This window comes from Agelaius phoeniceus, chromosome 1, assembly GCF_051311805.1.
Source record: "Agelaius phoeniceus isolate bAgePho1 chromosome 1, bAgePho1.hap1, whole genome shotgun sequence".
NCBI classification, from domain to species: Eukaryota; Metazoa; Chordata; class Aves; order Passeriformes; family Icteridae; genus Agelaius; species Agelaius phoeniceus.
The window spans coordinates 44927460-44949922 of record NC_135265.1 but is presented as its reverse complement, the minus strand read 5'-3'; the positions used below and the strand labels follow the sequence as shown (position 1 = coordinate 44949922).

At 41.7% G+C, this 22463-nt stretch overlaps 1 protein-coding gene across 1 annotated transcript; it reads left to right on the top strand.

Moving 5' to 3' along the window:
• The first annotated feature begins 4783 nt into the window (after positions 1-4783).
• On the top strand, positions 4784-5886 carry LOC129126344 (C-C chemokine receptor type 8-like). Its single transcript, XM_054642224.2, has one exon. It carries the CDS (start codon positions 4784-4786, stop codon positions 5837-5839), a length of 1056 nt encoding a protein of 351 aa, XP_054498199.2. The 3' UTR covers positions 5840-5886.
• The last annotated feature ends 16577 nt before the right edge of the window (positions 5887-22463 follow it).

The following is a 22463-nucleotide window of genomic DNA, read 5'->3' as shown; positions in this document are numbered from 1 at the left end:
ATGGAAAGAAGAATAAAATCTGTTCGTGGGTTTTTCCTGTCCCTCAACACAGGCACCTCCTATTAGTTTTCATCATTGTAATTATCTCCATTTCAGCCAACATCATAATTATAGTCTCTTCGGTTCTCAAGCCCACCCCTCTGGGTTTTACCTCCCATCCACTCTTGCACCTGCCAGTCAGAATCAGCACCTTTCCTAAACTCATCTCTACTCCATTCCTTTCACTGCTTTTGACTAATGACCTCCTCCTTTCATGAATTCCCTTTCTCTGCTGAAAAAACCTCAGGTTCTGGCTGAGTGTCAGAAACACCAACCACCAACAACTGGTGGTTTTGTCAGGAACGGAAGCAGTTGCAGGCACATCAACCTTCCTGAAAGCCAGGTAGTGCCAGGGTCTCACAGTTGTATATCACTGCCCAAAACACAGCAGAGCTACTCTTGGAAATGTTGCATCAGACTCCAAAATTCTACTGTTTTCTCCAAAACACCAGCACTACCACAATTTTTTCCTCACTCTCTTTAACACTCTCCAAGCTGTTATCCATTTGCCTAAAGTATAGCAACCAGCCTACCCATCCTCCAGCCATATCAATCACCAGGCCTGCTCACTTCTCCTTTAGCTTTTGTTCTCATGAGTTCAAGCTCTTTTCCTCATCTTTTAGGTAATCTTCATCTTCTTGCTTGCTCCAGTTTTCTCCAACTTACAGATCACTCCCCTACTGCCTCTCCAGCTTCATGCCTCTCTGCCTGACTGTACAGAATTGTGGCTGGTAAAAGTACACAGCTGGGAGATTTCCCAATTAAAAATATGCATTTTGAATGAACTGAAATCTTTTTGCAAGATCATAATTTGTGCAGCAAAAAATGACTCAAGAAAAAATACAATATTTTTTCAGTTTTAGAATATGTACTAATGTTTTAAAATGCAGAAATGTTTTATTCCTTTACTGGTTTCGTGTCAAACTATTGTTTTATTTTTTATATGTATTAATAACTTATCAACTAAACTATTGCAAAAAATCATATGATGGAAGAGGAGGCATCTTTAATTTATTAATGTTTTGTTCCTAAGAAATAATGAAAGCTGACTTTATTGATTTCTAAACAAATATAAATAAACCTAAATCGAATAAAGCTACATTATGTCATACTGTGTGTCTATAACACCAGGACATACTATTGACATATTATTAATAATATAACTAATATCTATAGAATACAATAAAACAAATCTCTGTTGCAACAATTTTCAAAAATTAGTTCTGAAAAAAATATAAACAGAATAAGAGGAGCTGGTCTCTCTTGTGTAATAAGACCAGCTGGGTACTTGGAGGTAGGATGATGCCCTGGTCACTGTTAATATGTTGAATACTTCATGGGACAGGTGTTTTCTGACTGTGCTGCCAACTAATGCCAGTCCTTCATTAAGTTACTCTTTTTTTCCTCCTGCCTGTTTTTATTCTTTTAATCCTCCAGACTGTTTTCTCACTTTTCTTTTTCTTTCTGCCTGCAGTATTTACTTTTTATTCTCTTTGAGACTCTTTCCCTACTCACTTGTGCAACAACAATCAGTGACCTGTAAAGGTACTTTGGGTTGGAACTGCAACCAAAGAACATGCAAATAACTTCAGTAAAAATCGTGTTTTGGATCTGCCACATACTTATTTGGGACATCTTGAGTGAACCTCTGGTATTCTCTGTCCTCTTAAAAGTCAGGAAAATTGTGCCCGTTGAGATTACTGGATAAAAAGTGCATCATTTGTCTGACTTATAAAGCACCACAATCTACAATTTTAGTGTTCCACTAAACATAAGTGATTTAAAGCAATTGAATAAAATACAAAATATCAAGCCTGTCTTTGTTTCAATATTTTGTCCTTTTCCATCGTCAAGTAACTAAAATACACTTGCAAAAACCCAAGCAAAGAAACTGAAATACCCCTGCTAAATAAGAAGTGATTAAAAAATTATGGCTAAGTGGTATCAGCAGCTTTGAGTTTTGTTTTGCTCAAAATTCTGATGAGTTTTTAATGGGGAGGGATATAAACAGCCTGCAGGATACAAGTTGTTACAAACTGAAGAAAATGAAAAACTAAAATAATGTTAACTAAAACTGTAAATTATATATCAGTTTCTGTAAAAAGCTGCAAATTTATTAGGGTGTCTCCTGTGATGGAGACATGTGAACTTTTAAATTTTTCACTTAAATTTAGGTGAGACTGTGAAGAAGGGGGGTTTATCAAACACGTTCAAAGGAGTGTTACCCATGACTGTGTCAAAGAAGAGACGTATTTGATCTTTGTTTCACAGAAGGTGCCTGATACCCCCCTCACTCTCTTCCTGTTTACCACAGATACAAAATCTTCTATTTGCCCCCAAGCCCATCCTGTGTCTGGCAGCTGCCCATTCGACAGCCACATATCACAGAATCTCAGTTCTCTGCACAAGCAAAGTGAAAGCCAAGTAAACAAAGTAAACCTCCTGGAAAGCCCTGAGCCCAAGCAGCAGGGCACGAGGAGAAGGGGGCCAGGGCCACCTGAGAGAGTAGAGTCCTCCTGCTGTCAGAGGTAAAGTCCATCCATATTCACTGCGCTATTACTGGGCTGACTGTGGCAACCAGGGGACCTGCAGCTGCTGCCTCTCCCTTGACACCTTCCATGAAATTGCTTTTTCATTTGGACTGTTCTGCTGAGTGATGTGGAGAGGGGGGAAATGGAAAATGCTGTGGCCTGGCTGGGAGCTGTTGAAGGCATTAATGGTGTAAGGGTGGTCTGAAGTAGAGCATCTCTGGTCTCTGTCCAGCCTAGGAAAAACATTTGAATTTTGCTGGGAGTAGATGCTTTTTAGCTACAAATCTTGATTTATGTATCTCTACATATCCATCTACATGTTTACAGATCTATTATCTATAACACAGTATTTGTTATTTTTTGACTATTTTTTAGTTTTGGTAGCTGGATCTATGCACTGCTTTTAAGAGGTCCTTGACAGACAATTAAGAAGCGGGAGCCAGTGCTGCATCACTCAGTCAAGGTGTATCAGTTTCACACATGAAAAGCATTAGCAGGAAATATTTTCTACCTTTATCTGTAGCTGCAAAAAGAGTCGCATTATCTAGTCACTCACCAACTAAATATTTGAAGATTTATGCCTTATACAAAGTTAATAATGCAGATGTCTTAGCTACAGCTAAGAGCTCAATATAGTAGATAATTATGCTGTCAATGTGTAATTGCAGCTGCAGCATGGCTTTTCTCTCATATATTAACAAATATTTGTTATGTCTGAACAAGGAATTCTGTGGGGTTGAATGCTGTATTTGTAATGCAGTTTTCTCTGCATTGTGCTTACCAATTGAAACAGTTCTGGTGCCCCAAGGAAAGCTGAGGCTGGTCAGTGAGGCATGAGCAGCATCCATACCTGGAGCAGAGGATGGACACTGGCACTCCTCTGGGCTGTACATACAGATTGTTCTGTTCCCTCCACAGGTGGCACAGCCAGGCAAGAAGGGTTGAATTGGGATTTCTTCCTGTCAGTACAAAAAGTTTTCACTGTTCTCTCTTTTTTTGTATCTCCAGGCAGCAATCTTTAATTCAGGAGAGCACATAATCTACTTCTATAGAATTAATCACCTCCATTTATGTTATTGCTTCATCTTAACAGCAATGATTATTACAAATTATTCTTCCTTCCAGGAAATTCTGGGTCTTTGAAACTCTTTCAAGATGTGGTCAGCCTGCAAGCAGGTGCAACAGAGGTGCAGCACAGCCTAAACTTTCAAATGTCTTAGCAGTGAAAAACCAAACTCTTTTGAAATAACCATCACTTCTTAAAATGTGGACACTCAAGTCTGGAAACCCAATTCGCTTTTATAGGGGTCATGAACTGACATCTGAAACAATTAAAAGGTTGGCTGAAGCACTGACTCACTCTTGGAGAGCACGTCAGATTATTTTACTATTTTGAGGCTGCCTTCATTACAATTCTTCAGAAATTAGAGAGAAGAGCCACTCCTGCTAATGTTTTGGTTTTCTATATGCTAGAAAATTAAAGCTGGACAGAACAGGCAGGAGCACAAAGCTGCTGTGCTGTGGCAAAAGGCACAGCCAAGCTGCTCACCAGCTGCCCTGGAGGTTGGTGGCACCTCAGAGCTTGGCACTGCAAGTGCTGCTGTGCAGTCTTGTGAATTCCTTGTTGCTGCAGAGCTTTTTGCATGCAATCCTGGACCCACCCATGGAAAAGTAGCTTGCATGTCTCTGCACTCTGTGCCAGTACCTAGCCCTGATAAGCTCTGCTAAAAAAAGGGTTATGCTGCTTGGTGACAGCTTCATCAGGCAAAACACTTTTATCAGGGTCTTCATGCTGCAGGCAAAAAGCTTCCCCACCCCAGGGAGCACAAGAGAATTGAGATCCTTAGGTCAGATGAAGGATTTGTAATTTTTTTATCACTATGACTATTCAGAGACCTGAATTTTTCCCTGTCATTGTAATAGTGAGGAGCTGGTCCGCTGGCACTAAAGCAGTTTCAGGAAAAACAGAGAGCATCCCAGAGCTCACACTTACACACGTGAGCAATCAGCAGGCTGCAGGGCAGCCCTTTGGGTGGCACAGCTGTTCTCATCCAGCCAGTGACACCAAAACTGCATTTTGTAGTTCCCCTCTGCCTGAAGGCTGACCCACAGGCTCAACACAGCCCACACAGAGACAGAAGCCACCGTGGGAGTGCTGTGCCAGACCAGCCAAACATTTCTAATCCTTTCTCTTTCCTGCACAGGCATCTGAGATGAATCCCACCAGCCAATTCGTTGGCACAACAGAATATGACTATGGATACGATGAAAACACTGCTCCGTGTAACGAAGGAAACAACTTTCGCAGGTTTAAATCCCTCTTTCTGCCAATTCTTTACTGTCTTGTGTTTGTCTTCTGCCTCCTGGGAAACTCCTTGGTCCTCTGGGTTCTCCTGACCAGGAAAAGGCTGACAACAATGACTGACATCTGCCTGCTGAACCTCGCAGCCTCTGATCTCCTCTTCGTTTTGCCCCTCCCTTTCCAAGCCCACTACGCTTCAGACCAGTGGGTTTTTGGCAATGCCATGTGTAAGGTAATGGCTGGGATTTACTACACAGGTTTTTATAGCAGTATTTTCTTTATAACCCTCATGAGCGTAGACAGGTACATAGCAATTGTCCATGCTGTCTATGCCATGAGGATACGAACAGCCACTTGTGGCATCATTATCAGCATGATCCTGTGGCTGGTGGCTGGCTTGGCTTCTGTGCCCAACATCATGTTCAGCCAGGAGCTGGAGGTCGAGCAGGCGTTGCAGTGTGTCCCCACGTACCCCCCAGGTGACAATACCTGGAAGGTTGCTTCTCAGTTTGCAGCCAATATCCTGGGCCTCTTGATTCCCTTTAGCATCCTTGTTTGCTGCTACACTCAGATACTAAAAAACCTGCAAAAATGCAAAAACCGCAGCAAGGTCAAGGCGATCAAGATGATCTTCATCATCGTCATCGTCTTCTTCCTTTTCTGGACTCCTTTCAACATTGTGCTGTTCCTGGACTCTCTGCAGAGCCTGCACGTCATCAATGACTGCAAGGCGAGCTCCCAGATAGCGCTGGCCCTGCAGCTGACAGAAACCATCTCCTTCATCCACTGCTGCCTGAACCCCATCATCTACGCCTTCGCCGGTGTCACCTTCAAGGCCCATCTCAAAGGACTCCTTCAGTCCTGTGGTCGTGTCCTCTCCAGCCCTGCCGGAGGTGCCGGGGCTGGACAGTCATTTTCAGCACCCACCCAGCTCTCTGGCTGGTCTGACAGTGCAGGGGTCCTGTGAGCACACCTGAGCCACCTTCTGCTGGGGCGAGGGGCCGGCCAAAGGTCTGCTGTGGTCCTGGAGGTCGTGCCATGTATGCAGCATCCCCTGGGAGATGCAGTATGCTGTGCCTCCTGTTGGGACACGCTGTGACCTGCCACACAAGGACTTGTGACATCGATTTCCCAAGAGAACCAGTGCGTTTATGAAATGGTGCCATACATTGCCACAGAATAATTTTTAATTAAGTTTTAGAGCTCCTTTAATACACTTCAGCAAGCAGGCTGCTTCCTCTAGTATCTACTTTCTCCTCTGACAAAAGCATCGCTTCTGCCTCACCCCCAAGTATGCTGTGCCTTGTGGAAGCTGAATCCCTACATCCCTGGGACAAGTGTGTGACACCCCTCTGGAAGGTGGGAAGTGGACAGGCATTGGGATTGCCTCATATGGCAAAGAGGGAATCACCTCAGACACTGTCACAGTTTCCCCTTTCCCTCAGATCCCAGAGGAAAAAGCCCCTCAGCTCAGCACCCTGCTTGTTGTGGAATGGGCCCAGGGGGACAGCCCTGGAATCCTTGAACTGCTGTCACCCAGACCAGCCTTTGGTAGTGATGCCTCCAAAACTAACAAAGCAATGGCTCCAGGTGTCCCCTATACTGGTCACTCAGAGAGGCTCCTACACTTGAAAAGGTTGTCCTCAGAGCAGGTGGGGGCTCTGCATCACCTCTGGAGCTGTGGCAGCTCCAACTCTGCGCCTTCCATGCTCGCTGCTAAATGTAACCATCATAAAATGACCTGTAGCAAAGCAGGATCCTTCTATTTTCCCAAATATCTTATTTTTCTGCCATTTAAAAAATGCTTTCTTCAAATAAACATTAGCTACAACTTTTTTGTCTTGGTTCTTGATGGTCTGCCTGACTCACAAGCCTTGATTAGGACAAGGAAACTGAGTTTGTATATTTTTGAGTGGGTATCACATAAATGCATCTGATGGAATTGAGAGGCACCCTGAAGTTCTTCAGCAAAACAAGTCTTATCTCCACTTTTCTGCTAAGGAAGCTTTGTTCTCCAAATCCCAGTAAAAATTCACAGGGAAAAAAATATAATTTATATTGAGGTAGTATTACTGCAAATACATTTTTAAAAGTTAATCAAGAGAACACCTGAAATCTGGGAAAACCCAGCCTGATATTGTAAAAGATTTTCTTTTTTAAGGTAATAAAAATTTTAAATATTTTCCTAAGTTTACCTTTCCTTCTGAAAATATGATTTCATATTTTTATCCTTCCTAAAAATTAAAAAAGGAAAAAATTAACCTTGGTGCCAAAATATTCTTGCTATTAACTATATAGTATAGAAAATACTTCTTTATTTTATTATAGATAGCATGAGTAACGTTTCTAGGCTTTATTCCTCAATGAACAAGAAATACCCTGCAACTCAATTATTATATTCTTTTACTTCTCAGAAAACTTCTATATAGAAATAAAGCTTTCTGTGCATTTCTGTGGGGTTTTTTGGACTGCATCGGACTTTAATGATTGAAAAGAAACGTGGGTCAGCATCTCAGGTCAGGTTATCTTCTCTCTGTGGCCAGATTTTGGAGTTTGGATGAAGGTATTTCTGTATAAAATATTCAGTGACACTTACCATCATTTTTCCTGTAGGAAGGGACAGGCAACAGAGCTTATATTGCTTTAACTGATATTTTGAGAGGAAGGGGTAATGGAAATGTTGTCTGACCAGCCCTCACCCACTGGCACTTTACCAATGAGCAGTAAGATTCTCTCTAGGTTACTAGACAAAGGTCAAACTCTGGTTTCTTTCTTTTTTTTTTTTTTTTTTTGGTGCAGTTTCTACTAAAATAATGCTCTGTGTGTGTAAGTGCAGTAGCCCAAATTATATGTGAAGCCTTAACCAAAGGGTAAAAAATGTACTTTGCTGGGCTCACTGAAGAGTTCTCCCCCCCACTGCTGTATTTAAAATACTGGTGTTTAAGAATTCAGGAATGTAGATCCAGGCCTCACATCCTCTGGCCAAGCACAGCCAATCTCTCACAGAGCCAGACTGCAGATTCTGAGGACACTTCTCCCTTCAGCAGGCTCCTCCTCTGTATAATGTGGCTGTGAAAAGGAATAATACATGTAGGTATTTTGCCCCTTTTGTTGTTAAAACTATCAGAACACAAACACACCCGGCATCACCTCAAAGCACCTGTACACAGCAGAGCATCCAGAAGCACTGTGCTTCTTCTCTAAACATGAAATTTTATTTACAATGGTTTGGACCACAAGACTTTATGCTACTCTTCTTATATGTGATGGAAAGAATCTATGGAGACACTAAACAATGTTTAAAAATGTTTGCACTTGTATGCACTAAAAGAGTTCTGGAAAAGAGCACTATGTTCTCAGGATAATAAAAATAGTGAGCTGGTAGTGCTATTTCTTCAATTATACATTTCTTTTTTTAGGCAGAAACTTGTCAACAACAATTTACTTTTTTCAGCAGGTATAATAATCTTGAAATAAAGCAGGTAGCAGTTTCACTGTTTCCTCAGTTTCAAGGTTCTGACACACAGCAAAATTGGTAAAAGAAATTTTGCAATCAACTCATAACCAGATCAGTTAGTTTTCATTTGCTCAAATACCACTGCAAAAGCACCAAGTAACAGTCAAGATTAATGTCACCTGGATTTCCTGGGGCTTGGTGTGATACTGTGAATACATATGCCAAAATATATAGCTCAGTCTTGTTCCACTAAATTAGTGGAAATGTGATCTCTGTTCAGAAGAGGATGGAATAAGGAAATTATTGCTGTTTGTAGATATTCTAATGAGATGTTGCACATTCAAAGCAATTATTGTTCCTCCAGAGACCAAGCTCTATTGAAACCATTGATACCAGATTGCCAGTTAAACTACTGAATACTACTTTTCACATTTAGTAACACTTCCCCACCTGGTTCTGAACTGTGTTCTGAAGGGCTTGAACTTTCATCTATTGATTTTCAGCTATTGATTTTCATCTAACATGTTTCACTGACTTTTCTGTCTCATGTTTCTCTCTGTCCTTTTGTAGCCTGATGCCTGTGGAACTGTAACCTTATCCAGGTCTGACCTTACTCTACTCCAAGGCCTCTTGGCCAAATGTGCACATCCTCAAAAACACCTCCCAGGCCGTTACAGTAAGGGAAGCATACTAATACTGTGCACAGCACTGCAAAGGAGCACTGACAGTTAGAAAAGCAAAATAATAATGTGTATTGTGGTGCTATTTGTGATTCCTTCTGGCTTTCCTCCAGCCTATGATTGCCAAGTTCAGAGCTTTCACGGTGTCCCTCAGTTCTCTTGACTTACCATGGGATAGCCCAAACTTAAGAAGGTGTGAGACTGAATTTCAGATGTCCTCCATTTTGCCCACCCCCCACATTAGGGTTATGAGAAATCTGCCACATGTTTGAGAACCACCACTGAATTCAGTGTGGCAGGATACAGCACTCATTGGGAAAGTCCATAATATTTCTGGGGCTTGACATCAGAGTTAAAAAGATCCAGATAAGAAGTATGTATTACCTCCTTCTCTTATTTAGTTTCCAGTTATAAAGGATAATTGGAATAGATAAAATCAATGACATTGCTCATTCGTGGCCACACACTAACTATTTGTAGTCCTTACAGTAGAACCTTGGCTACAGAAACACACTTCACACCACCTCCTGCCTCATACCTTGTGTGGATTTTGCTCTTCTTAATTAGAAATATGTTATAACCAAAATACATTATCCAGTGCAAACCCCAAATGCATTTATAAATTAACCCAGAAGTGAGATACAAAACTTCCTGTGGTTTGCAATTTCTGCTGAAATGACCTCATAATGCCACCAAGCTCCGAAGCATGCCTAACTATAACTTTCTTTAAGAACCCCAAAATCTCAGAGGTCTGCTCACCACTCCGGTTGCCCTTAGATGACTCCTGTGCCCAGCTGCTTGCTCCCTCTCTTTCTCTGTCAGCCGTTCCTTACCTTCTCTTGGCTTGAAGAAGAGAATCAGGTGTCCTCTCTCATCCATCCCAGTGCACTGCAGTGTCAGCTGGCCAGTCCAGTCTCTCCCCCTAGTGACTCAACCTGCTCTCTTCCTTTACACTGATTCTCAAGCTAGCTGACAAACTGTTTTCACTTGTCACAGTGTTCTGACACAGATTCTCCAGGTTGTGGCTCATGTCCAAAACCTTTGGCCCTAATTTTTTTGAGCTTCTATCTCAGAGAAAATGTTAGGTTATACCTCAGGAGAGACTTCCTGATTTCAGATTAAAAAAACAAAGGCTGGCATGACTTAGACTTCTCTGAAAGTCTTTTCAGTGAAATGTGTGGAGGGAGGGAAGTTGGAAGTGCCAGTGGTGAGCACTTGTAAGCATTTAATGTTTAATGCATTTTAACATATGAACAACTAGGAGATAAGAAATGGTCCCTGGACAGTGTGAAAAACAGTAATAGACAGTGAACTTCTCCAATATCCAATAGTATTGAAAATAGTGTCACTTGCTGAAGTCTTGTAAAATGGAGCACCAGTGAACAAGGTTAACTCCCCAAACAAACAGGCCAGCGAAAGGTTTTGAGATTTCAGGTGAAAACAGATACACTTTAGGCAATGAAAATACTTTTTCTTCCTAGGATTCATGTAGCTGTTTATGTAGGTGTTTATCTCAGCATACTTCAGTAAAACTGAGGCAGAAATATCAGTTTCCCTTTAAATTATCTTACACAGGTTTTCGCTGAAGTTATTTTCGTCACTTACTTGTGGTTTGCTTTCATCTTAATGCTTACACAATCTTTCCAAGAAGAATGACCAACTGGTTTGCATGTGCTAAATGTAAAACAATTCCTGCAATGTGATCTGAGAGCTTTACAAATACAGATGGACTTGGCTTCCTATCACTCTTGCTGAGACTGTTTTGCACAGTGGCACAGCCTATCTAGAACCATTCAACTGACTGCAGGTGTGAAATATCTCCCTTGTGACAAAGCTGTAAGCTATCTCTTCCATTCCCATTATGAGACAGCAATTAGTACTACCTTGAAATAAAAAAAAAAAAAAAATATATATATATATATATAAAGAGGATGCAATCTACCACAGTACAGAAAATATCACAGTCATCCTCTTTGGGATGGAGGATGGAGAAGAATTTGAAGTCTGTAGTGCCACAGACTCTGTGTATGGTTAGTTTGCTGTGGACTGTGAAAAAAGATTTGATGGCTTATCTGAAGCCCTGTGTATTGTCTATAGAAGTTACAAAGGAAGTGGTCTCTCCACCCATAAATAAAACATGCCAGAAGATGTCTGACATCAGATTCATTATGTGTGTAAGTTGGTGTAGTGTGGCTACCAAGCTGGCTTCAAGCTGCTGGACTGTCCGTGGGGAGTTTTCTCAAGAACACAGCCGGGTCTCCCAGGTACATGCACAGGAGTGTGAGGCCAGTCTCTGAGAAGACTGCAGACTATTTGGAGCCATTTGTGTCTTTCAGGTTCCATTTCACTGATCAGTCCTGCAGATACCTGAGAAGCAAAATCAGGGAAGGCTTGCATTTCAGAGATGCCAAGTCCTGTGCCACAAATAGTACTGAAATCTGCAGGCTTATCACAGGACAGGCACAAGTTTCATCAAGGGAGTGAGACACTTAGAGCTGATTTTATCCTACTCACCCCAGAGTGACTAATTCTAGCACACAAATTAAGCACCTTCCCTTTCCACTCACACAAAGATCTTCATAGATAGCCTCTGCTGTTGTGATCCTCGTGTTCCAAGAATCAATGTGAAGATCAAGAACCAGCAGCTACAACAGATGAGAACCCTGCTCCAGCACAGTACTTTGCTTAGGAGAAAAACAGTTTACAAACCAGGTTCCACAAATTAGTGGGTGCTGGCAAAATGGACATAATTGTACTGCTTCATCTAATAAATGTGTTAAGAAGGCAAATACAGTAATATCTGTGAAGGACTCAGAGGTTAGCCTGACAGAACCAGAGACATGATCATGAGAGAAAAGCAGAATTCTACAGTTCGAGAAGGGCCTGGATAATGTGCCTTAAATAGGGCCTGCTCCTGCACTGTAGTGAAGAGCAATAAAGAGAACCCCAAATAACCAGTCCCTCAGCTGGGAGGGTGCCTTCTGCAAACTGAGCCAAGGATTGTGGCAGGGGACTGAGCACCTCAATGTTTGTGAGGAGAGGTTAACATGAAGGGCAGATTGATACATTGCATTGATACATCCTTTTGTCATTCTTCTGTGGGTAATGCAGAATATCTTAAGAATATATAGGACTCTGAGTTTACTTATATCTCTGTTTCCAGGTCTTACTCCTCCAAGGCTCTGTGAAGTGCCCTAAAGCTGTAAGGAAGTACTGTGACACCTGAGCAGCTAATGGCAACTTGCATAAGGCCACCAATAGAAACTGTTTTACTTTTATGTATGTTCCTACCCCACCCCAAACACAGTTTAAGAACACCTGCATGGGTATGAGGATGCAGGGAAAGAGGAGGACAGGCTTTGCAGCCTTACTTCTGTGCCATGTTAGGCAGCACGTGCTGTTTTCATGGGCATCAGCAGAGTACAGTCTTCATAGTGCCATAACAAATGTGTTCCATCCTCTGGGTGCATCACCACCTGGGCTAGTCTTTAGATCTACCTTTGATCTATTCCTCTTCAGCAATGGCAGTAGACAGCATTATCAAGCTTACCTGCTAAAAAAAGCACCTTGGCCCCAAAGAACAGCAAAACAAAAATATTTGACTTGATGTTTTTCCAAAATAAATGGTTTCTCATCACCAAAAGCCCAAAAGTATTCATTTAAGTTACCTGAAAGTTTTATCAATGCACAGGCTGGCTGTGTACCCTGAAAGGCTGTTTATATCATTAAAGAGAGCTCCCTACATTAGGTGATTCATTCCAGCCTAAGGTGGAGTAGCTTAAAACAGTTTGCCACCCTCTGCAAATACGTACCTCTGTCCCTTTGCTAGAGAAGGAGCCCTTGGATTTGCTAGCCAACTACCAACTAAGGGCGGGAGAGAGATGATTCCTGCAGCCTATACCTTCCAGTTTGGAGGAATTGGGAAAGAATTCCCTACTAACAGACCTTGCAAAGGCCTGCTCTGTGCTCCTCCTTGTGCTCAACCAAAATTGCGACATGCCCATCCCTGTAAACTTGAAGACAGTCATCAAAATGTCTGATGTGAGCTGCTGTGGGTGAGGGTGCTTGAGAGGAGTCTGCAGCACAGGTCTCATCAAGATATTTATTGGATTCCTCTTTTAGCACAAAAGATCTTCTTCATTCAATTTAATAATAAAAAATGGCTGAAGCACATTGGAAAACAACTCCTTCAGTATGCACCTTCCCTCATGCTGTCCTGCTTGGCCTGAAATTCTTGAAAAGGCTTTGACACAAGGACTGAAGTCAGCATTTCTCCTTCCATAGAAAGCCTAGAAAATGAGATGAACTGCAAGGCCATCTCTTATGTTTGCTACAGTCTAACTGGCATATAGCTGCAGACCAGTCACTTCTATTTAGGTAATCTGGTTGGTAATATTACCAAAATTTTTGCCATTAGTGACCTGTCTCCAGCATCCCTTTCCCTCCACAGGAAAAGATACTTCTTCAAGAAAAAGAGGAAAATTATTTCAGTGCCTTTAAGTATATCCCCACAGCATGACTTCAGTATGCCCATAACATTGTATTATAGTCACAAAAACCTGGTTTTCTCTTACATTCAGAAACTGATGGAGTAATATAAGCACATCATGGTTTGATTCCCCTGCTTTAGTTCTCTCAGTGGTACTGTTGTGACAGCTTGTAGAAAGCTCCAGATAAAGTAAGACAGTTTTGTTGCAGATGTTCTTCATTCTTTTTTGATTCTTCCCTTTGGTCAAGCAGTACTTCCCTATTTCTAGAATTCCAATGGATTAGTACACCGAAGTTTCTGTACTCTTTTCTTACTGTTCATTCTAATTTTTAATGGAGAGGGAGAACCTAATTTTAAATGGCAATCTTCTCCTGGCAATGTCTCTGACTTTGGGAGACTTTTCTCCCACTGCTTCTTCTGCTTCTATCTCTTAGGAAGTTATATGAATTAGTTAATGTTTATAAAGCCCATTAAACCCATACAAGAAAGTTACTATGACTAAAATCATAGAAATTAAGTCTGAGAAATCCTCTAGTCCTTTTGCAATCACTTCTCACAGGCCATGCTTTCTAGACCAATAAACATAATTTCTTTCCTCTGGATTTCTTCAGAGTCTCAACATGGTTGAAAAAGACATTTTCAGGGGGTTCTGTCTTTTGTAACAGGCTCTATCCTCTATAAGATGATAGTAATTTGGCTACAGGTCAATATGTAGTCACAGGGGCTTAAAATTAAGTGCCTGATATGAAATGTTGCCTTTCCTTTGAATTTGTCTTCTTTTTTTCTCCTGTATTTTAATCTTGCTCAAACTTTTTGAAGTTTCAGATTATTTGCATTACCATTTTGGAAAGAGACCATTCCTGATTTTCAAAGGTTGGAGCAACGGGGGCTCAGGCAGCCTGGAAACACTTGTCCACTTGTCTTCAGTCTAAGCACCAAGATTGGGGGCACAAAGAATTAAAATTCTTTCCAAACAATATGTGCAAAACCATGCTTTTGTCTTCAAGTTAAAATACAGTGGTCGGTCAGGAGTGATTCATTCACCACCACAAGCATCCACCAAACCCATTCTGCCAAACTCAAAACTGCTGTTTTCCCCCCAGGTTATGAAAATAGAACAGAAGTCTTCCAAGGAAGACTTCTCCTGTGATCTTTCTTAAAACTAATTGGATATTGGTGACTCCAGAAAGGCTCTGAGCAAGGCAGAAGCCCCAGTTTCACAAGACAGGGAGGGAAGAAGTCAAGGACTACCTCTACTATTCCCAGAAGGTTACACCCACACAAAGACCCTGGACAGTGGATTCCAAAGGAGTTTCTCCCTTAAAAGGCAAGCCCCTTCTCCAGGTGACACCCTTCTTTTTCATTAGGCAGTGAAAATGAAGTTCTTTAGGCAGGATTTTGGATCCTGAAAGCCAATTCATTTCTTTACCAGGCATAGCAGTTCATAAAAGATGAAACATGCAAACAACACTTCTGAACCAGCAGCCTGTACATTGAGTAGGAAGAGACATTGAGTAGGAAGAGACGTCCTGAGTGGTAAAAGAGAATTTCAAATTCGACAGCAACTCAGAGGGAGATGGTATAGAATGGAAATGTGTCTTGGGTCTCCCTGTTATCCACTGTGTCACTGTAAGTAAGGCACTTTCTGCTCAGGCTTGAAAGTTTTCAATGGTTTTCTGTCTGTACTTACAGCAAAATCTACACAATCCCTTCCCTTATGTGATTCCAGCCATCACACCCCTCTTCCTGAGTGCTTAGGTACTCCTTCTGAAACAGCTTTATGAGTCTCTTTTATACTGCCTTTAACACGTGTTCAGGTTATATATCCCTGGGTTTATTGAAATAAAATTTTTAGGAAATGAAAAAAATCCAGCTATAACTGTAGCACAAGCCAGTCTTACTGATTTTCAGGAATACTGTAGGTAAACACTCTGCAGTCTTAGAGAGAATGGTCAAGAGCTGCTGCCAAAAGAGTGGAATTTGAAATAAGTAGCCTTGCTGTAAAATTGAAAAAGACTCCATAAGGAGCAGAGAAGTGGTCATAATATCATAAGTCTGTTTTATAATGATCTATGGGACCCAGTGAGATGCATCCCAGAGTCCTGAGGGAATTGGTTGACAGTAGTTGCCAAGCCCCTCTCCATGATAAAAAGTCATGGCAGTCATGGCAGTCAGGTGGAGTCCCAGGAAATTGGAAAAATTGGAAAATTGGAAAAAAGGAAGATATTGTACCAATCTTTAAAAAGAGTAGGAAGGATGGCCCTGGGAACAACTGACCTGTCAGCCTCACCTCTGTGCCTGGGAAGAACATGGAACAGATCCTCCTGGGAGCTGTGCTAGGGCACGTGGAGGGCAGAGAGCTGATTCATGACAGCCAGCACTGCTTCACCAGGGACAAGTCCTGTCTGACCAATCCAGTGGCCTCCTGTGATGGAGTGACTGCAAGAGCGGGCAAGGGGAGAGCTATGGATGTTGTTTATCTGGTCTTCTGAACAGCCCCCACAATATCCTTCTCTCTAAGCTGGAGAGAGATGGATTCAATGGGTGAATTGTTAGACAGATTAGCAAGTGGTTGGGCCATCCTGTCTGGAGGGAAGTTGTCAATGGCTCAGAGTCCCAATGGACATCAGTGACAAGTGGTGTCCCCCTGAGGTCTGTACTGGGAGCAAGCACCATTTAATATCTTTATTACCAAAGGGATTGAGTGGACCCTCAGCAAATTTGCAGATGACACCAAGCTGAGTGGGGCTGCTAACACACTTGAAAGATGGTATGCCATCTGGGGGGGCTGGACAAGTTTGAGATGTGGGTCCATGGGAACCCTGTGAGGTTTAACAGGTCCAAGTGCAAGGTTCTGCACCTGGGTTAGGGCAATCCCCAGTATCAGCACAGGCTGGGGGGTGAACTAATAGGGAACAGCCCTGGGGAGAAGCGTGGGGAGCTCATGGATGAGAGGCTGGACACGACCCAGCAATGTGCATCTGCAGCCCAGAAAGCCAAACACATCCTGGGCTGCATCCAGAGCAGCGTGGCCAGCAGGGCAAGGGAAGGGATTCTGTCCTTCTGCTCTGCTCTGCTCCGGTGAGACCTCACCTGGAGTGCTGCATCAGTTCTGGGGTCCCCAGCATGGGAAGGGTATCAAACTGTTGGAGCAAGTCCAGAGGAGACCACCAAGACAACTGGAAGGATGAAGGACTTTTCCTGTGAGAAAAGTCTGAAGAAATTTGGTTTGTTCAGCCTGAAAAAGAGAAGACTTCAGGGTGATTTAATTGTGGACTTCCAGTATCTGAAGGGAGACTCCAAGAAAGAGGAGAGGAACCTTTTACAAGGGCATGGGGTGACAGGATGAAGTGCAATGGATTCAAACTGGAAGAGAGTAAATTGAGATTAGAAGTTTCCAGAGCAGGTAGAAATACTTACTGACCTGAGAATGGGATTTCATTAAACCAGCCAGTGTTAACCCTGTAGAGATGGAGTAGTTCCAGCTGGAGCAGAATAAGCTGGCACCCATAAAGTCTTCATCCACCAGTTTTGACTTCATCCTGGAAACCAAGCTTTTTTCAGGGGAGAAGAAACTTGCCCCCTCTTTTGCAATATGTCACAGGAAGTGCTGTTTCCTATTTTCAGATAAATGTTCGTTCACAAAGAAGAAGCATCCACGGTTAGACCAGCTTGATGAAACAGTGAGTAGCTGATTTTTTCCCTTTATCTTTCCATCTAAATGTATGTATGTTTAAGAGAAATTCTCCGGGTGGGGAGTCACCGTGCCTAATGACAGTGGCAGTAGAGCTGACATTGAAGCAGAGATAATATATTTGGGAACAATTTGGTCTTGTAACTAGCTTAGAGCTTGGTATAAAGCTAAATGTGAAAGGAGAGAATTCAACTGGACAATTGGTATAGAAAATTATAATCTGTCTTTGTACCAGAAACTTATTGGGTCTTGGTTTTGAAGCAGTTCCAGGAGACTTGATAGCTTGAAGTTGCATTCTGCTAAGGATAAAAATTGGTCAGAGATTAAATCCTTCATGTTTAAGTTAAATGCTCCATATCTAAATCACGTCTTGCTCTGTCAGATGCAGTTGGCAGGCGTTCTCCATCCCTATCCTATCCTATCACATGGTTTCTCTATATTATTCAAACATTTAATCTGTTAAAAGTGTTATTTCATTATAATTTTTTAAAGGGATATTGTGACTGGATCCTCTTTTTAATGTGATGTCTCTGAGTCACCACATTAGAAAGTCTTTACTCCATACCTCAGCTACATCTCAACAAGGTATCAGTTTTATACCCAGATGGCAATTTTTGTTAATGAGGTTTTACATTAATAAAAATCATCAGTACTGCCCCGGAATTTTTCTACTCACACACAAGAAAAGGTGAGCTCCTCTGCTTGGATAAATGAGATTTGCCACTTGCATATTAGCAAAAAAACGACAACAGCCTACAAATTCTTTTTCATTTTTTTTACGTTCTTGGGAGAATTGCATTGTCATTTGCCTGGAACAGCTGACAGCAACAGAGCAGGTGGCTTGAATGTCTCAGTGTAGAGACCCTTGGAGCAATAACAGGACATCACATGATCCTATGGCATATGCTGGCAACCTCCACTCCAAGTTATTAGCCTTCCATTTTATACTTGAGTTCATCCTCAGAATGGCTGTGACTACAACTGCTGCCTGAACTGCTCCAAATTCAATGTTTTATCAGATACTGAAAAAAACCCCAAACCACATCTCAGCATAAAAACCCCTAACAGACATACAAGCCCAGAAGTTGGCTTACATAAGAGAAGAGCCTATGTATACATATATACTCATGATTTGGAGGAAGATACTTAATCCATGTCTCAAATTTCTCTTTCTCAGAATGCTAATTTTCAGTGCTTATGATATTCCTTTACTGTACATTTGTTTAGGTAAGAACACATCCTCCTTCTTTTGTCTTGAGGCCTGTAGACTGACTCTATTTAACTGCAGAAAAGCTCAGATTTTTTGCCAGGCTGTCTTTCTGGTTTTGATGGGGAACATAAACAATCAGATCTTGAGGGCTCACAGAGAATTAAGCCTGCTCTTTTCAGCCCAGAATATATTTTACTGTCAAAGTTTTGCAGGGTTGGAAAAAACTCATCAGTTAGGAGGCAAGTAATTCTGAATGTTTCTAATGCTCAGCTGTTAGAAAAGAGGAAGAGGTTTCCCAGGCAAGGTTTAATTTTGGAAGGGGCTCTTTGCCCAGTCAAATCCTAGAAAGAAATGCTGTGGTCACTACCACATGAAAAGCTGTTTTTGAGGGAAACTATCAGTTTAGAGTCTTACACAGAGTATTTAGTTTACACTTCCATCTTTTCCTTCATCTTTCCTGGTAACTCAGGAAAAGTTCTTACTTTTATGCTTGCTCTCCAAGCAAGTGCACGTGTTTGTGCATAGATTTCTCTGCACTTTTGCTCCTCCTAGAAAATCAAAGGCAAAGTTAAAGAGGTAGAGCAGGAAACACTGGGTACCTCTCTTGCAGGGCCTGCTACCACAATATGTGGTATTATTTTTTGTTATTTAAGTTTCAGTATTACTCAGTGCTATGTTGCACTTCTCTCTCTTCAAAAAGTGCCCTAGATGCTGCTGACACATACTTTTAAGCTGATTACAAGTCATTAAGCAATTTCTTTTTCTGTGTGCCAAATGCTGGCATTTGTGAAAGAAGGAGAGTGAGAGTGAGGGCAGTAGCACTGTGTTACCTGCTCATACATTTCTAAAGAGAAATCTTTTCTTAAATTGAAAAAAGGTGAAGGGAACTTTGGGAAGGTCATTCGGTTTTGAGATAAGGAGCTCCATTCATGCACAGATGCTCTTGTAACTTGTAGTTACTACGAGTTCTGGTTTCTGAGGGGAAGTTTTGTCCAAATCACCTCTAGACCACAGCAGACTCATTGGGCCGTGACAAATGTCATCCCTAAATAAGTCACTGTAGCAACTCAGGAGCTGCTTTGCTTGAATGACATGACAATATCATGTCTGATAGTCCTACCAGCACCTAGACATCTTCTAGCTAAAGTGACACTGTAGATAGCAGCTAATGCTCAAGAGCTAATGAGGCTTCTCCCAAAGCAGCCAAAATACAGAAATCTGGAAAGACTTCAGGGCTGCATCTTCATTACAAGAATCTCTGATGTTGCCATAAGTGCAGCTTTGTTAAAACTTAGAGAAACGAAACTCCATTTATTTGGGCTCACTAATTTACAAGTATTCAGCAAACCAAATTTTATCCCATCTAAGATGTAACTCAATGTTCTTTGCATGAATTTTTTTCCAGGGTCCTGGTATTTGGCCCATTTCTTGGCCAAACCTCCCTGTACCTCTTTTTTGGCAACTCAGAACACAACCAGTCCTCCAAGGGGAAACAACAGTAGCGTCTTATTGGACTGTTCATGTATTTAGATACTCTTACATGGTTAAACACATGATAAATTAGTAAGTTCTCCTCTTATATGTCTACCTTAACCTTGGCATGTTGCCTACTTTTGCAAAAATCATTCAGAATTTCTGTTAGCAAACAAAACTACCCTGTGTATGCAGAAATAGTGGGACTATGGTCAGGACAGGGGGCACTGATGGCCACATGCAGTACAGAAAATGCAAATAATTAAGACTTTCTGAATATTCATGTGTAGTTTTGGACAGAAAAAAAAGGAAATAAAATAATTAAATACAAGTTCTCAAATCAGAATTGCTCCAATTGTGTTTGAACAGCACAAAAGCAGAGATAAACCTGGAGATCTCTTTGCTGTAACACACTTATTTCTGAAGGTTCACATCTAGACAACCTAAGAGCCAAAACCAGACATCACGTCTAGGGCTACAACTTCTGCAGAAGATGTTTCTTTCTGCACAAAAATGAAAATGGGAAATATGGCTAGAGATAAATGAAAAAATTAAAATCAAGTGCAACCAGTAATAGAGTTTTTTATCTAAGTCAGTTTTCTAGAGTTCTTTGTGATTAACACTGCCTGTGTGCAAAAGATAAGCATTTTTTAAAAAACATCTCAGAAAATATTTGTAATGTTTTTTGCTTGTTTTGAAAAGGAGGACCATACAAATACTGTGAGATTTCCTACCAGGTCAGAGCCAGTAAACAAAACAACAACAGCAGTTCCATGCTGTCTTTCTGGACAGGGTCAGTGTCAGTTGTATAGGGCAAGAGCTAAATTGTGGTGGTGGGAAGGTGAGCTTGGTCTGACTGGCATGGATTTACTTTTCTTCCCAGCATGTCTTATAGTGATGTCTTTTAGGTTTGTGAGCATAGTTGAGACAGATGACCCAAAGTGACCAAAAGGATATTCTGTGCCATATAACATCACACTCAGGAATAAACTAGGGGCAGAAGGAAGTTTTTCCAGAGTAGGCATTGCTCAAGGACTGCATCTGCCTGCTTGTTGAACATGGCAAGAATTCGTCCTTGTTTTACCTCTTATGGGATACAAAGATTCTACAAGGCTAAGTGCACCAAGGCAGGTTTAGATCAAATATTAGGAAAAAATTCTTCACTGAAAGGGATATCAAGCTCTGGAACAGGGCTAGGGAAGTGGCTGGATCACCATCCCTGGAGATATTTAAAAGCTATGTAGATGTGATGCTTAGGGGCATGATTTAGTGGTGGACTTAATAGTGTTAAGTTAATGGCTGGACTCGATGATCTTAGAGGTATTTTCTGATCTAAATGATTCTACAATTCTACAGTATTATGATTCTATATATAGGTGTATGTATATGTATATTTACTTGTGCATATATACACACGAAAAATTGTTTTACTACCATGTAACCAACAAAATTTGTTCAAGAAGGTTATTTGTATTTTACATATATCCACCAAGATAAAAATCCAAATCAAAACTATATCCTCCGGATCCTTAATGCTCTGTAATTACATATCAGGAAAACAGCCTTCTCTCAAACAGCTGAATAAGCTGACACAAGCTTAAGACACCTCAAAAATTTCACCCGCTGCAGCTCAGAGTGGCCCAAGATGTAGTTAAATTGACTATCTACCAAAAAGCAGAGCAGGGGCCTGTCTCTCAGTCCCTCCAGCCACAGGCTGAGTTTCTTCAGTGACATTTAGACTTGCAGAACTCAAGTGCAGACAGAATGAAATAGTGGTGGTTTTGAGACTGTGGTCTCTGCAAAACATGCTTGCAATCACATTGGGCAGAGCACACCATTGAAAAAAAGTGCATTCAGGAAAGGAAAGAACACTGGTGCATGACATGAGCGTTCAGGGATCACACAGCAACCTGGGCCAGATGCACTGCCTGAACTCTTCTACATTGGGAGTGCTCTGTTGCCTTTGTCTAAGAACAGACATGACATTTCCAGGCTGATTTCAAAACTAACACCATGCCATGGGCAGCCACCTGTTTGTCATGAAGTGTCTGATAAAAGCAGTCATGAGGGCACAGGAAGACAGAGCAGCCCTTTAAACAGAGAGCAAGTAGCTCCCTCTGAGTGGCTACCAAAGGCATTGATTGCATTTCCTCACTAAGTGACCAGGGAGCACTTTTGGTCCCTCTGACACTTCACAAAATCCTCTGCCCAGCTTCTCCTGGGACACACAGGAATTCTTCTGTGTTCTCTGGGGGTCTGTGAGAAGACAGTAGTCCTGAGCTTTTCAGAGATCAAGTGAAACAGATCTATGCTTCTGCATCTGGCTCACAGTCCTACCAGGGACTTGGGAAAAGGAGAGGCTTTGGTGACTGGACGGGCTGACACCCAGACCTGTTCTTGCAGGGGAAGTCCAGTCCCTCCAACCATCCCTAAACCAAAACAGGAGGGACAGAGGGTTTGCACAACTCTTGCACTTCCTCATTCTTGCCTTACTGGAAACACTGACTGACAAAGGGTGAAGAACGACATCACATGAAGAGCTGTAGTGCACACTCTTAGCTATGGCCATATCGCTGCCTTTTGCCTTT

Excerpts from the sequence above, each read along its gene's own strand:
- LOC129126344 (XM_054642224.2), top strand. The coding sequence starts at position 4,784 with ATGAATCCCACCAGCCAATTCGTTGGCACAACAGAATATGACTATGGA.